Below are 16,167 nucleotides of genomic sequence, written 5' to 3' on the forward strand. Positions count from 1 at the left end.
ACTTCTCGATGCGTCTGCCCTGTACGTGTCAACCAGGAATCTTCGCCGTGCATGCTCTTGCATCAACGCCTCTTTATCCTGTTGCGGTTTTCTCTTCTACTTCTTCTCCCCTGGTCTCGTCGAGTGGGGCTGCCACGCATCCACACACGCGCCGCTCTTCGTTCACTACACTGTCCGCTCCGTGGTGCGAGGGTACGCGGCGGCACTCGAAGCGCGGGAAGAGCCGCAGAGCTTCCCCTCTGCACTGGCTGCCTGCCTGGCTGCCTCGTTTCACATGGCTACACCTTTGATGCATACTTTTTTTTTTCTTATTCTGATCGATTGATCATCATTTCCTCTCTGTTTCTTCACCACCGATACACCCCAAGACGCTGACACATACTCACGCCTACTCTCGAAAGCCTTTTGTGGAGGTCGAGGGCTAGAATGGCGCACTACGGTGACCCTGAGGCACATCGATGCATTCTCGAAGAGATCTCTGCGATTCCCGTTATGCCGCGTCTCATGCCGTACCTCAAAGCTGCCGTGATGGGTTCTCAGGGTTCGGACGTAGGGTTACAGCTGCTGCGCCGTTTTCCTAGCGACTATAAACAGTCATACCCACACCTGGAGGTGATGCTGGCGCTCTTGTCCCTCACGGTCTATGCATCCAAGGCCCATCCGGGGTTCCACGCCGAGCAGAAGCGCGTGCAGGAGCTGATGGGGCAGAAACGGGAGGGGCTAAAGCAACAGGCAGAGCGAACTGAGGGTCTCCGCAGCTGCAGCGACGGCGGCTCTGGCAGGAGCGGTTCTGGGCTGTCGACGTTTTTGCCGAGCTCCGGGATGGCCTCGTTCCCTACTCCTTTCTCGGGCATCGACACCAACAGTGCCTCTCCAGGTGCCGGCCTTAGTGCTGCCGTGGAGAGCAAAGAGGAGAAGCTGAATCCGGTACAGCAATGGGAGCAGTCAATGGACATTCTCAACTACTGCGAGGCCTACGTGAACTACCTTCACGGCTTCACTGAGCTGTGGTGTGAGCTCTTCGGCCCGAACTACTACTACTACTACGATGACGCAGCGAACGACATCCTCGACGCAGACGACGACGGCGATAGCGAGGAAACATGGGCACGACCGCAAGAAGCGGGGAAGTGGGCGTCGCTGGGTTCGCCTGTGTCCCATCTGCAATCATCACCACAGCAATCGCGACAGCATCAACAACACGCTCAACGCTGTCGGCGGCCGCCACGTGTTCCCCAGGCGCCTCCGCACCTGTACGCCGTCTGCTGGAGTGACATATTAACCCCGCAACGTCGGGCCTGGTTCCATGGGTTCCACAACGTGGTGAAGGAGCTTCTGGTTCGCATTCTCCACCGCGAGCTGCCACTGGAGCTGTATGTCCTTTTTATTCAGTACGCAAGTTTATCCCTTCGAATGTACTTGCTGCAAGCAGTGGCGGAGGTGTTTGAGTGGACGTCGCACTTCATCGACGTAATTTACTACGTGCACGTGATGCGACAGAGCTACGGCATCCAGTGCGAGATGTCGCAGCTGCAACGTGTGTGGTCTTCGTTTGGCTTGTACGACGCCCGCTTCCTCGTTGACTGCCATGAGTTCAACAAGATGTACACGGGGTTGCAAGGCGCCTCCTCAGAGCAGCAGGGGGTGGCGCTGAACAGGTCTACGACAGCGCCGTCCTCACTGAGCGCACAACCAGGTGCAGCGGCCACAGTGGCGGTGTTGCTGACTGCACTCGGTGACGGAGACCTGGCCCACCAGAGCTCCAGTGGTACCGGCGACATCACTGCCCGCACCACCTCGTGCACACTTGCTGTCTCCGCGGCATCGGCGACAACCCTGTCATCTGACTTCGCTGCGGTTGCCAGCGCACGGGTGCATCAGATCTTTCCCTCTCGCGACGCTGCGGGCAACACATTGTTCGATGCCGCTGACTCCGGTCACTCCACCGGGCCTAGGACTCCGGACGAGAGGGTGCTGTCTTCCGCAAGCGACTGTGAGGCGACAGCTGCTGTTCCCGGGGAGGCGAAGCGTGCTGTGTATCTCCCCCTTTTCTGCACCTGCTGCTGCTTCACATGGATACTCCAGCGCACGTTTTGGAGCTTGTACGGGCGATGCTCGCTTCTGTTTGAAAGCTGTCTTGGGATCGGAGTTGTACCACAGGTGTCGTCCCTTGATGGCTCTAGTGAGTTCAACAGAGACGATACGCCTGTGTTCTTCACCAACACCCAGCTAGGCACTCGGCGTCGCGTCGGCGTGGCCAGCAGCGGTGGCGTACCAAGCTTGCCCCTCTCTCCCGCTTCTTTTATTTCACACATGGACAGCGGGGCCGCAGCGAGGACGCACTCTGCGTCAACCTCGGCGATCAGCATCACCACCACTCGGTGCAACGTGACCAGCCATCCAAGCGCGCTGGAAACGCCCGCGCGCGATGACGGCGCCGCCGGTAAGGGTGAGGCCGTCGCGGCAGCGGGTCGACCGCCGCAGGCAGCACAAATGCCTTCACACTGCACGCCGTCGCCGACGTCATCTCAGCAGCAACTGAGATTCTCGATTGCAGCAGCGAACACTCACCTGCCACCGCATGCGGTAGCAGATGGCGCACAAGCTAATGCGGCTGTGGTGTCCCTGCCGCGGAATGCCGCCGGGTCTGAGCAAATTAACGAGAGAAGGAGAAAGGATGGCATTGCGTTTTCTTTGGGGTGGGTGTTCAACCGGTTTGTTCAGCGAAGACAGCGTCGTCACGGCTGCGGTGCGGTGGCCGAAGGCGGTTCTGAGAGCGCAGGGGATATGTCAACCATGGCAAAACGCGCCCAGCGTGATTCCTTTCCTTCGCTATCCATCTCTGCCGGAACGCCGCCGCCGACCCCTGCAGGAGGTAATGGGGCTCGAGGAGAGCGAATAAGCTCCCTCTTTCTGGCAAACTCAGGAGCTCCGTTTTACCTCCAGTACACCCACCGCGCAGGCGAGATTCAGCTGTACGACAATCCCTCCCTCACATTCACGAACGGTAGTGTAGACAACAAAGGCGAAAACACGTTCCTCTTCGAAGAGTTCTACTTTCTTCGGGAGACGGGCTGCTATGGTCTGTCACATGCCGTGCGCAGCCTCACGTGCTACCCCCACTACCCAGCCACACTGCTGATTTTGACTGACAACACGACTCGACCCGGGTGGGTCTCGTGGTGTGATCACAAGTTTTCTGTCCTATCTTCGTCGACAGATGACGAAGACGGGCGGCGGGGCCTGAGACCCTGGGTGCTTAGTGCGGTTATCCCCAACACGCGACTCTCCTCCATTCATAGCGTACGAGTGAAGCAGGAGGAGGCACTTCTGAAGCACATCGTATTTCAGGTCGCAGGCGCGAAGAGCGAGCGCATCTGTTTCTGCACATCGAACTCCATCTTCTTTGTCCTAAACAGCGGCAGTGAGATGGATGGCGGTCGACTCTACTTCGTGCTGCACCTGCACGTCGATCTCTCCACCCAGAGGCAGTTTGATTCTTCTATCGATACGGTGATGAAGGCGGAGAGTCAGTGGGCGTTTCTGGCGCTCGGCGAGCTTCATGTCAGTTGGGCCATGTCGTGCACGTGCAACGAGGCATTGCGCGTTGCATTCCAGATTGGCTCAGGAGAAGAAAAATTATAGTTGCGCCCGCGTGTGCATGCGTACGTGCTTGGAGAGAGGAACACGGCGGGAAGGGTGATCACAACAATCAGCGACGAGGCTCATAAAAGTAATAAAAATAAAGACCCCAAGATTGTACTCAAATCGCAGGAGGGACTAAATAAGAACCGTAGAAGTGCACTACGCTTCTGCACCCGTGGAGTCTGGTATATTACTCACTCACCTTGTCTACCCCCCCCTACCCCACCCAGCGCAACCATTCCGCAGCTTCTCCCCACACCTCAGCGCAGAATCAACTTTTGTTGGGTCATGGTGGATTTCAAAGGTCGCGTGGGAATAGGGTCATGGACGTCCGCACTGCCCTGCCCTGCCATTTGATGATATTCGCTCTTTTCCTTCTCAAACTTTCTTTTCGTTCTTCTCGATATGATTTGCTGCTCCTCGAGACTATGAGAAAACCCATTCGATTCACATAGACGCACTCCAATAGCTCAGGTAAGCAATACAGAGCAGTGTAACTGCGTGAAGCGCTCCACAAACCAGCACCAGAGAGGCACGCGGCTCCTTTTCAGAAGCTCATTGTCGCCTTTTTTCCTTCCTTTCCTTCTTTGCACTCACTCGCCCGTACACGCGCATTCCACGCCTTGGGGCCAATCTAAGGCCAGCAGCCACATTCCCTCCGAATCTCCCTCTCTCTCCCTCTCTTGATTCCATTGTGCTCGTCGCGCAAGTTCTTCATTCTTTCTCTCGTCACTTGTATTGTGTCTCTTTTGTGTCACCTTCACTGTCGTTTCCCCACTCCCTCCTCTTCTTCTCCTCTTCTCCTCTTCCTCCCTCTTGTACAACTCACCGTGTGACATCATCGGCGTCGACGCCGTTCCCATTTTTCTTTTAAACGTCTTCTTTGGTGTTGGATTGGCGTCTTGTGGCCTTCGCCCCCCCCCCCCCACCCGAAACAAAGTAGCGGTTGTCTGGGTAGTATCATCGCGAGTCGCCTTGTGTCCTTCATTGAGCGACGCACTGAAGTGTATTGCGTACGGGCAGTGGAAACGGTAACCGGCGTTTGTGTGCTGTATTTCCCCTTTCTCTTTCCCTCCTCACTTGATCAAAGGTTGCACAGGCTGTCTATTGAGAGCAGGCAGGGGAAGCAAAATGAACTCTTCTGCGACCCCGGTACTGAAGCTGCAGCCGCGCTCCATCAACACGACCCACGGCAGTGTGCCCGGCGCAAAGTCCGTTTCGAGCAGCTCCTCGAAAGTGAGGACGAGGTCGATCCGTGTGACGTCGGCTCCGTGTTCAGAGGTGCGGCCCCGTGGAGCGACGATGACATCCGTGTTGTCTGTGACCCGCCGCACCATTCGAAAGGTAAAGCCCATCTCACAAGACCAACCCCACGTCGCTCTGGTGGAAGCGAGCGAACCACAGACGAGGAGCAGCGCTCCGGTGTCACTTCTGTCGATTTTCACCAAAAAATCTTGCATAGGTGATAGTGTCATGGCGCCGCCGTCGGCAGGGGCTGCGTCCAAGTTGTCTGTGCACTGTGTCAAGCCGTCCAGTGGCGCCGCTGTCGCCACGCCTTCAGTGGTATTGCCCAACCGCTCGGCTTCACGAGCGGACTCGACATGCGGCAGCTTGAGGGGTCGAAGTAACAGGGGTTTTGCGGATCTTCGACAGCTCCCTCCAACGGTGCCGCGCGTGGGTCAGCTCTCCAGCAACGTACCTTTGATGCGATCTGCTACGGTGATGACGGCGTCGATTCGGCGAACATCCAGCGTCACGACTATTATCCCCACGGCAAGTGCACCCGGCTCACAACTATGCAGTCGTACCCCGTCTGTGCATGAAGTGGCAGTTCCCCTATCTCCGCGTCGTGCTCCACTGCCGGTGCGACCGTACACCTCGGCCGCAGCTTCCCGCGTCAACTCAGTCAACTCGCGACTCGCGGAAGGAATAGCACGCCCTATGCGACAACCGTCGCAGTGTCCACACATCAGCTCGGTGCGCCCTGTGACAAAGCGAAGCAACAGCTCAGCTTCAACCACCGGTCCCACAAGGACCACCAGCCCCATTGCTCCCCTTTCCAACAGAGCGGCGATGACGGCGGACGACGGAATGAGGGCTCCTTCAGCGGCTCTGGGAGTGCCGCCTCGCTCGATGGGCCTGCGGCCCTTGGTGGGAACAAATCATGTCTCTACGCCGAAGAGCGGAGGCGTCACTGACGCTTCTCGTCTGCGCATACTTCACCCCAGCTTTCAATCCACTTTACGGGCCGACAGAGGGACTCGCAGCGCTCGTGGTGGCGCCAGCAGCGGGCGCAACAGCAATGCAGCCAACTGCACGTCGGCTCGCGGGGCGTCACACCAGGCGCCGGTGCGGCAGCACCAGCATCAGCAGCCCTTATCTGCGCGGTGCGCTGCCAGTGCCTCACCGTCGCGCAAAGTAACACGGAAGCTTGGAAGCGACAGCGCGTCTGTCGCTGTTGCACCCGCACCGCCTGCTCCATTCCAGAAGACGCACACCGGATACACTCCGCTGGTATCTTTTGCGGGCTTTGTACAGGGACCGGGTGTCTCTGCGGTACCGAGGGGCCCCGTCTCTCCAATTAGGCGGACTTCCACAGCGTGCCCCAGCGCTGCTCAACACTACCCAGCTGCGTCGGCAGAAAATCCAGCGCGCGCCAGCAGGGGACTTGCCTCGCCGAACACTGATGCTGCCTTCGCGAATCCGTGGATTAGGCCTAGCATGCTCTCCACCCCAACCAACCGCGGCGGCGGCCGTGACGCCAGCGAAGCTCCCACCCTTCCCTACGAAGGGTCGACAGGTCAGCGAGGATCCTTGTCACTCTCGCCGCGCACCGACTTCGACGCCTTTTCCGTATCGGGACGTCTGAGCTACGGGGTGTAGGCCAAGGAAGCCCACGCGTGAGAGGGTAGAGATGTGGTGTCGTGTGTGTGTGTGGGGAGGGGAGAGGTGAGCGAGGTGGCGTTACCAACGTCTTCGCAAATCAAGCACGTAAGCAATTGGTACATTTCTGGTGCAGACACAAGTGGTCCATTCCCCCCCCCCCCCCTGATGCCGCTCCCTGCCTTCATCTCTGAATCCCCTAGTCGACGCTTTAGTGGCACACACACGTGTTGCTGCCTGGCGTGCGAGAGATCGATCGATCTATCTCGTTTTGCGTTGTCTCTTGGATTCGTACAGATACTCGCCCGGATGCACTGACTGGTGTAGAGGTATTGTGTATGGTCTCTGCGTCGACTTGTCGCTACACACAGCTATGTGTGAGGTCCTTTACGCCCCCCCTCCTTTATTACTGAGTCATTTCGCTGCTGTTTGTATCGTTGTTGGGTGTTTGATTCTCTTTACTGTATCTGCTCGTGCATGTTTGCTATTCTTTGTATTTGTGTGTATGTGTGTGATGTTGCGTCGGGGCAGGGTGTACTGGACTAGATGTCTCTTTGTTATTTTTGGAGCGACACTGAGGAGGGAGTGCCAACGGCACCCAGTTGTGCTGCGAAGCAGAGACGGCTGCTGCTGCTGCTGCGCTGCTCTTTCCCTCCTACAGTGTAAATTCCACTGTACCCTTCCTGTATTTCTTTTCTTGTCCCTTTTCTTCACTCTCTAGACGATTATCGAAAGGCGCCTTTCCTTCTTGGTTTTTCGTTTCTTTATTTCATGCATGTGGCTTCTTTGTGGTTCCCCTGACTTCAGCTCTCTAAGCCCCGCTTGCTACTTTCGTATGCGAGCTCTAGTCACGTCTCTCCCCCTACCTTCACTTCTGCCCGCTGTAACGCGGCTTACAATGTATGCCCGCTGGAGGCAAAAGAGAAGAAATACAAAACAAGGAATTCCATCAAGTGCGAAGAGCTCTTTCCTTGAAATGTCCCCTGGCTTTTCAAGCCATAGTTCAATACCAGCACGCTTGCACGTATCTCTCTGGGTGATTACCGATGAGAAACAGCCCCACTGCGTGCTGACAGTGAACTGAACCGCACAGAATGGGTTTGACGCACATCAATGGAATTTCCATCATCAAGACTGTCATTCTCGTCTGCTCCACGTTGCCACTTCTGTCGCAATCCTCCACACCTTTCATTCTCTTCCCCTCCTTTCTTCTCTGCCTCTTACATTTCTTTTGCTTCCACGCCCTCACTTTTTCACTCCCCCCGGGGCCGCCACCATTTTTCCTTCCTTCTCCTCCCCTCACGTGCTTCACCTATGCTCTCCTTCTCGTTGCACTGCAGCTCTTTTCAAAAGTCTCCAACCAAAAAATTGAAATAACAAAAATCAAAAAAAGAAAAAATCCTAAAAAACAAAATAAGAAAAGAACGAGAAAAGTGAGCGTTTGCCTGGTTGTGTCCCCCCTTTTCGAGTTTTTTCCCTCTGATATCTGGTGTTTTCCGTTCATCTCGGCGTCTCCTTCGTTCTCTTTCAGCTTCTCTTCTCGCCACTCCCGCTGATACATACACACACCCATCCACACACACACACACTTACAAACGTCGTTCTCCCGTCTTGCCTGTGCATACGTGTGGTGATTCGGTAACTTCTTTCCTGTGGCTTTCCTTCAAGTGCTCTCTCGTCTGCCTGACCACCACCCGTCTTTTTCGCCTTCATTTTCGCCTTGTCCCCCTTTGGGGTCTTCGCTGTCGTATAGTACCACTGTCAGCCGCTACAGTTGTATCCGTGTGGGGTTTTTAACGTGTGTTGTGTCGCCGTCAGCTTCGCCTTTTCGCTTTTCTCTCCTTTTCCCGCTTTCCTAAAGTAAGAAGTAGCAAACACAGCGGAACAAGGATATAAAGGAGCAACAGCAAGCCATGGCGTTCTCTGGCCCGAATCCCTCAATCTGGGTCGGAGGCCTTGACCCTGATCTGCAGGAGCAGAGGCTATACGATTACTTTGTGCGCATTGGCCCCGTCACCTCCGTCCGCGTTTGCGTAGATTCTGCCACGCAGAAGTCTCTCGGGTACGGCTACGTGAACTTTCAGGACCCCGCGGATGCTGAAAAGGCCCTCGACCAGGCCGGCACCAAGCTCGGCTCCCGATACCTTCGCATCGCCAAGATCCAGCGCGACCCCTCGAAGCGGCGCTCCGGCGTCAACAACATCCTTGTCAAGAAGCTCCCGAAGACCGTCGACACGTACGCGCTGAAGGAGCTGTTCAGCAAATTTGGCCGCCTCACTGCTATCGGTCTAGCATGCGATGAGAAGGGTGAGTCCCGCGGCTACGCCCGCATCTCCTTCGAGCGCGAAGAGTCCGCCGTCGAAGCTGTGAAGGAAATGGACGGGATGGAGATGGATGGCCAGGCGATCGTCGTGGAGCGCTACCAGGCCCAGCATCGCGACGAGCTGCTGAAGCAGTTCACGAACCTGTACGTCAAGAACCTCGATCCTGCTGTTACTGACGAAAAGCTGCGCGCGTTCTTCGCCAGGTACGGTGCGGTCAGCTCCGCTAAGGTCCGAGACCTCGGTGGAGTGCAGAGCGAGGTCGGCCTCGGCTACGTCGCCTTCGAGAAGCACGAGGACGCCGCACGTGCTGTGGAGGAGCTCAACGGCAAGGAGTGCGAGATTGCCAAAGCTGAGTCCACGCTTGACGTGAGCCGCTTCCGCTCTCGCGAGGAGCGCCAGCGCGACCGCGAGCGGCAGCGTCGTGAACGTGCACAGCAGCACAGCAAGTACCCGAACCTGTACGTCAAGGGCTTTGACGATACTGTCACGAGCGAGCGCCTGGAGGAGCTGTTCCAGCGCTACGGCGAGACCGTCTCTGTGACGGTAATGATGGACAAGGAGACAGGCATGTCTCGTTGCTTCGGTTTCGTGTCCATGAAGGATCAAAACGCCGCTTCGCAGGCCATCCAGGAACTGAACGGAAGCACCTTCCTCTGCCCCCGCCCACTCTTCGTCACGTACGCCCTTCGCAAGGATGCGCGCCGCCAGAACCTCGAGGAGCGCAGCAAGCAGTTCCGCGTGCGCCAAAATCCAATGGGCGGCCCGGGCATGGGTGGCATGCCGCCGATAGGCTTCATGGGCCCGCAGATGTTCAACAGCGTCAACATGCCATTCATGAGCCCACGCGTGCCGATCATGCCAATGAACGGCATGAATGGTATTGGCGGCATGAACGGTATGAGCGGCATGAACGGCATGAACGGCATGGGCGGCATGGGCGGTATGGGCACCATGGGTGGCATGGGAGGCATGGGCCGCCCGATGGCGCCGAACGCGATGAGCCAGATGCGCTCTCGCCCGATGCCGCAGAAGCCCCCGATGCAGTCTCTGATGCCGCAGCAGCATCAGCAGCCCCCTCCGCAGGGCCAGAACCTCGCAGCTGTGCTCGCCAACCTCAACCCCGAGCAGCAGAAAAACGTGCTCGGCGAGCGTCTCTACAGCTACATTGTGCGCAGTCATCCGTCTGTGGCCGCCAAGATCACCGGTATGCTTCTCGAGATGGACAACTCCGAGATTCTGAGCATGCTGGACTCGCCTGTTATGCTGGACAGCAAGATCGCCGAGGCTCAGGATGTTTTGAACCGCCATATGAGCGTTTGAGTCAACGGCTCACCAAACGCACGCTGCCAAGCTCATCGGTCTCTCTTTCCCTCTGGCACACCCGTGTGCGCATGCGCGTTTTCCCGCTTCGCTGTGTGGACTCTCGAAGCGTGCGGTAAAGCAGGCGAGAAACATGGAAGGCGGAGAGGAAGGGAGGCTGGTAAGTTTTGCCATCCCCCCAGAACGCGCTCGACGAACGAGGGAGAAGGAGACGAACTTCAACGTGTATTGACACTTGTTTCGAACTCATTCCCACTCCCTATTTGAGTATCGGACAGGCTCACTAGCAACGCTTTGGCAGTCTGCTGCTGTGCTGCTTGTGGGTCTTAAAGGACGAAGATGGGGCTGAGTGCTCCGAGCGAAGACGTCTGCACCCTTGATATTCTTTGAGGGTCTTTCGTACTCAAGAGTGAAGGACACACCACGACTGCTGATGGCATCGTTTCTGTTGTCTTACGGAGAAGATTTAGGCGTGACGTGCAGAGATACACTACGTGTGCAAGTGCTTGACGACAACAAGGGAAGCGTAGATGAGAGGGGAGGAGGAGGCAACAAACAAGCATGTTCTCCTGTAGCCGAACATCGTATCGGTATCTTGACCTTCATCTTCTCCACTGCGTCTTCTATCCTTCCGTACATGCATCGCTACTGTGAGGGTTGGGCCAAAAAGAAAGCAACGGAGGCAGGACACCTTCTTTTCCATGCTGTTCTTTTTTTCTTTTCTTTACCCCTCCTCCCTTCGTGCAGCTCTGTCACGACCATTCCCGCCCCGCCGTCCTCCCCCGAACTGTGACTACGCAGTGTGGGTTGTCCTTCTCTCTCCGTCGCTTCATGGCTGGGACTGTAAGGGGTATTGCTTTCTCCCTCTTTGTGTGTTCTGCAGCTCCTTTTTCTGTTCGTCACTGCTGTTTTTTTTTTTTTTAAAGTTCTTCTCGTTTACCGCGCGGCTTCTCTGGCATTCGTGTCTCCTCTCTCTTTCGCCTGCAGACAGATTAGCGGAGTGAAGACAGCGTGAATGGCAGCATAGAGCTAAAAGGGGCATGCAATGCTTCATTGCTTTCTCTCTCCGCAGTGGCTATGGATTTTGACTTCAACCCAAGAGCTTATCCTTTGCGTTTCTGCGGGTGCGTGTGTGATTCGGTGTCTGCGTTTTGAAGGGCAAAAGTAATGCTGCGAAAAAAAAAGGGCGAATGAAGCTGAATGAAGGAAACGCTGAATTCCTTTCATTATCATCTGACGGGCCGTTGTTTTTTTTTTTCCCCTCTTCTCTGGGAATTCTCATGATCAAAGGAAAAAAAAGAGCCATTTTATGTTGCTTTAGCTTCCTTTTCTATTTTTTTTTTTAGTTTTTTTTTCTCTTTCTCTCTCTCTGACCCGTGTAGCACATGCGAAACGCTATCTACTATGCATGTGCGTGCGTGTGCCCGTGCGTGTATTTGTGTGTGGGGGGGAGCACGTTTGCGTCACTTGGTGCCAGTGAGGTGAAGAAGACGGTGAAACCTTGTGTTCTGTCGCTGGCATGGGAGAGTCAAAGAGCATCACATACATTCAAACACACATACAAACACACGCACCGATACTCGAACAGTTTTCTTTTTTTTTTTTTGGGCGGGGGGAGGATTCAGGGAAAAGAACAGATGCGATGAGGTAGCAACGGAGGTTTACCACGACAAACCCTGGACACGCACGCTACAAGGTGGTGTGGTGTGGTGTGGTGCTTTGTCGCGTTCCGTCGTGCCCCCGCTTCTTCCCGCCCCTCCCACCACCTTTCCGGTGTCACTCCGTCAAGGACCAACGCACGAAGAGAGACCAAACTGCTACTCTTGTTTTTCTCCTTGGTCTCGTCTGTTACTTCCATTTTCTTCAGGCTGCGTACATTGTTGTGGTGTCTTGACTCTCCTCCTTTTTTATTTTATTTTTCTTGTTTCGTCCTTCACGCTTCTCTCTCCTCTCTCTCCTCTCGCTCCTCGGTGTTCTTTTCCTCGACTTTGTACCACCTCACTGCGTATGAAATCGCCCTCGCGTCCTCCTCTCACTTCTGGCGTCATTCAGAATCATTACTTTCGCTCTAACTTTGCTTTGCGTCATTTTTGCCCCCCCCCTCTCTTCATCTTTATGCGTTTCGCTTGTCGCATGTCTCTCCGTTTCTTCGCTGCCCTCACGTTGTTCAGTCCCCCTCCCCCTCCTCCCCCTCCCTTTCCTCACTTCCCTCTCTCACACTCCTCCTCCGTCACCCAGTCATTTTCGTCGTTTTTCTGTTCTCGGTTCCTTTTCACTCCATCCAGTTTCTCGTGCTGTGGCGCTGCTCCCTTTGTCCTCCTGCTCCTGCGAGCGTTCTGCCGTCGTGCGCTGCGGGTGTGCTGCTGCGCGTGCCGTTGTGTCAGTGAGTACTCTCCGTAGAGAGCGACGACACAACGGCGGCGCCAAGACAGAAGGCGAGGGCTGCGCATGTAAGGAAGACGGGAACATGACAGACAGACAAATGGAAGGACACTTCAGTGACGATGGTGAGGGAGGGGGGGTGTAGGAGGCGGAAAAGGTTAAGGAAACGGAGGAGTACACAGCGAGGAAAAATATATTTGGTTCAGTTGTTGGGAAGGAAACGAGTTTTGTAGCGGGTGGCGGTGACGGGTGGTAAAGCAATACAGCAAAGCGCTACTGGAGTGAACGACAGAGGACGAGCAAGAGAGCTAGAGACCCAAGCGTTCAAAAGAAAGAAGAGAGGCACGAGCACCTTTTTCTTTTTCCTCTCCTCACTATCGCCACTAAGACAAACGTGCCTTGTCCCTCTTGCTCGTGTTTCTTGCCGCTGTTTCTTTGCCTCCTGCTCTCTCTCTCGGTTGCTGAATGATGCCGGTGCGCCTGTTGCGGCGAGTGACTGAGGCTTTTGCAATTCCCACATCTTTTCTGGGTGTGCGTCTCTCTCTCTTTTAGGGGAGGGGGCGCTCAGTGTTGTTTTTCTTCTTTGTGTCACGCCTTCGGCATTCTGTGGTTCTCGTATGGCGCTTTTTGCCTTTTCCCTTACTCCTCTTCTTGTTTCTGATCCTTTCTCCTCTCTCTCTCTCTCTGTGTGTTTCTGTGTCGCGCTCCACTGCCACGCACGTGGAGTATTTTCTGCGAGTGGGTGCCTGTGCGTGTGCGTTTGTTTCTTTCTGTGCTTCGCTTTTTGTGCATCTCGGACTTCCTTTTTTTTTTCTCATCCCCCTTGTGCTCCCCCGCTGCCTCCCCCACTCCCTCCGTCTCTCCTCTGCGTTTAGCTCTCGTGAAGGGAAGGCCTGCCACTCGTGCTGGAGAGGGAGGAGGAAGAGGAAACAAAAACTCCATTGTCCCCTTGCCGTGTGATATATGGACGAAAAAGAGGCAAACAAAAAGTGTCTGCGTCACTTTCGTGGTGACGTGGTAGGGAAAATGGTGGTTGCCTATGCCCTTGCCCTTTTTTTTTTTTTACTGCCCTATTTGCCGCCAAACATGCCGCCACGTTGCCGGCACTCCCTCTCTATTGTTTTTGGTGTACCGAGTGCACGCAAACAGCACGGGAAGGTCAAACCGTAGAGAGAGATGATCTTGCGAGGGGAAGGATAGCAAGAGCAGAGAACGGCCTTTGTTTTTGTTTGTACAACACTGTGTAGGGAGCGCCAGAGCCAGAGGCGTCCGCGCTGGATGATGCAGACGAGGTCGAGCTCCCCCAAATAAAAATAAAACAGACATCAGATGTGAACTGTCGACAAGGAAAATAAGGGTGCTTGGGTGCGTAAGTGTGCGTGAGCGATGACGATGGAGCGCGTGGTCTCATTATTGCGTGTTTTTGTGTTTTTTTTTTGTTTTGCGTCTTTCTGTGCAGCGACTGCGCGTATGAGGGGTCTGGCGTAGTGGGTGGTGGTGGGAAGACGTAGTCTTGTGTGCATGATGGAAAAAAAAGAAAGAAAAGTGCAGAGAGGAAACAAGGCAAACATTACAAGAAGAAAAACAAAAACGCCAGAAAGAAACGAGAAGGCCGTGGAGAGAAGCCACTGCTGTCTCCCACAGGTGCCAGGGATCAACAAGTTGCGAAACCGGAAATCGTGACAGCGTGAGGAAGGTAGAGAGAAGAGAAGAGAGGGAGGGAGAACAGAGTGAGATGAACGGAGGGGGGTTAGTGCGTAAGAAAAGCAACACCACTAAATGTGCAAGCAGCGATGGTGGGAAATTCACGAACCAGAAAATTCACCACGCACAAAGTACACACGGCTGTACACCGAGTTATACAAACAAACAAAAAAAGAAACAACCGGTTGTGCGACGAGCTAGATAGGTGATGGTAGAGCAGCAGTAGCAGAGAGAGAGAGGGAGGGAGCTGACTGAAAGCTAAAGAAGCACGTGCATGGGCACTCAGCGCTTGAAGGAGGAAGAAACACAACCCAAGTCGGAACGATATCCAGCTTCCCATCGCCTTTTTCTGTATGTGCTGCTGTGCTGCAGGTCTGTGTTTTCTTCTGAACGGAGCTTTTTTCATTCAGTGTGGAGGGGAGCGGCATTCCCGTCCCTCTCTCTCTCTCGGACTCTTCTATTCTGCATTCCTGATCGTTGATTGCTCATCCGATGTTTTTTTTCTGCGTGTGAGGTTTTGTCTTGTGTCTTTGCGCGTTTTTTTTTTCGTCTTTTCTCCCCTCGAGCGTTACCTCTGGCCAAGCTTTTCATCCCCCTTCTTTTCCATCATTTCTTTCCCCTTTGCGTATGTGCATCTCTCTTGTATGCATGTGTGTGTGTGTGTATGCTTGTGCGATTGACGTGTCACTTTCTCTTCCGTGGTGTTTTATTGTTAGTGGTGGTGGCGCTGCCGCCTCCGTTATTTGATCTTGCGAGCGGAAAAAAAACGAGAAAAAGAACTTTAAAGTCGCGCGCACCGGCGCACATTAGACGTATACGTACATGCTCACACACCAGCATCATCTGAAAAACACACACACACACACACGCCGACAAACGCACGTGCGTACTTGAGCTTTTGTAGAGCACAGATATAACAATGCTTCGCTCATATACCTTCGTTTTTTTTTCCCTCTCCATCCTCTCTCCCTTCCCGTCGTTCTTTTCAAATTGCTCTACTTAACAGAAATGCTATCAGGCAAAGAATGCATTTGATAGAGGACTGATTCAGAAAAGCGAGTGAATGGGGCCTACTGGCAGGAATGCGGGAAGGGAGGGGGAGGGGAGAAGGAAGAGGTCGTTGCCCTTGGCACGCAAAAATAGGAAAAGAAAAGCCAAGAGGGCGACTGTCTTAATGAGACAAGCAGTGCGAGACGAAACGGGTGTGATAGTTTTTTTTTAGGCTTGTGTTTCTGCGCTGCATGAAGGACCTCGATGCGAGCCTGTGCGTGTGTGTGTGTGTGTGTAAATGTGTATCTCTGTATACGAGCGTGTGTCTGTACATGCGTGCCCGCGCGGTTGAGGGGTGGGGTCATCGGCTGTGTATGCGTAACTTTTTTTCTTTGATGAATCAGTAAACCACGCAAAGCAAACAAAAAATAAAAGGACAGAATCAAACAAGGAGCAGAGAAAGGTTCACAGACGCCAAACAAGCATACATACGCACCCAGGTGGGCAATGTCACGGGCGTTCTGTACTGTGCGGCCAACTTTCTCGCTCTGACGCTCCGCTCCATTGTGGTCCCCGAAAGGCCTACTGCTTGTCTATCGCGTGTAGCAGCGCGTACTCTGGCCGGTCGAAGTTATCCTCTGTCACGTGAGTGCTTTGCGCCGCGTAGTAGAGGAGAGACGTGGTGGTGGACCGTACTCTTGTTCTTCCTAACAGAGCCAGTCGAGGAAGCTGAGGGCATTTTGACTCAGGGGATGCCTATACCTTCTATACTGATGCTCATGATGACACACTATCATCCCTCTCTTGTGAGGTGGCCCTCGAGTACGTGAGAGGGTAGGGAACATGCAATGTAGGTTCTCATCACATACGTTTCCTTTGCTGTTCTCTCTTTTCTATTTTCTGTTGACGTCCACTCTCC

General features: G+C 54.5%; 3 protein-coding genes across 3 annotated transcripts; all 3 read left to right on the plus strand.

Annotated features, from left to right (window-relative positions):
- Positions 1–426: 426 nt before the first annotated feature.
- LPMP_344000 (hypothetical protein) lies at positions 427–3,645 on the plus strand (the record flags this gene model as incomplete). The annotated part of the gene is made up of 1 exon (XM_010704520.1): positions 427–3,645. The coding sequence occupies one exon, from the start codon at positions 427–429 to the stop codon at positions 3,643–3,645; it is 3,219 nt and encodes a 1,072-aa protein (XP_010702822.1).
- Positions 3,646–4,776: 1,131 nt separating this feature from the next.
- On the plus strand, positions 4,777–6,528 carry LPMP_344010 (hypothetical protein; the record flags this gene model as incomplete). Its single annotated transcript, XM_010704521.1, has 1 exon — positions 4,777–6,528. The coding sequence occupies one exon, from the start codon at positions 4,777–4,779 to the stop codon at positions 6,526–6,528; it is 1,752 nt and encodes a 583-aa protein (XP_010702823.1).
- Positions 6,529–8,441: 1,913 nt separating this feature from the next.
- Positions 8,442–10,172, plus strand: PABP2 (poly(A)-binding protein 2; the record flags this gene model as incomplete). The annotated part of the gene is made up of 1 exon (XM_010704522.1): positions 8,442–10,172. One exon carries the CDS (start codon positions 8,442–8,444, stop codon positions 10,170–10,172), a length of 1,731 nt encoding a protein of 576 aa, XP_010702824.1.
- Between the last annotated feature and the right edge of the window lie 5,995 nt (positions 10,173–16,167).

This window comes from Leishmania panamensis (assembly GCF_000755165.1).
Source record: "Leishmania panamensis strain MHOM/PA/94/PSC-1 chromosome 34 sequence".
NCBI classification, from domain to species: domain Eukaryota; phylum Euglenozoa; class Kinetoplastea; order Trypanosomatida; family Trypanosomatidae; genus Leishmania; species Leishmania panamensis.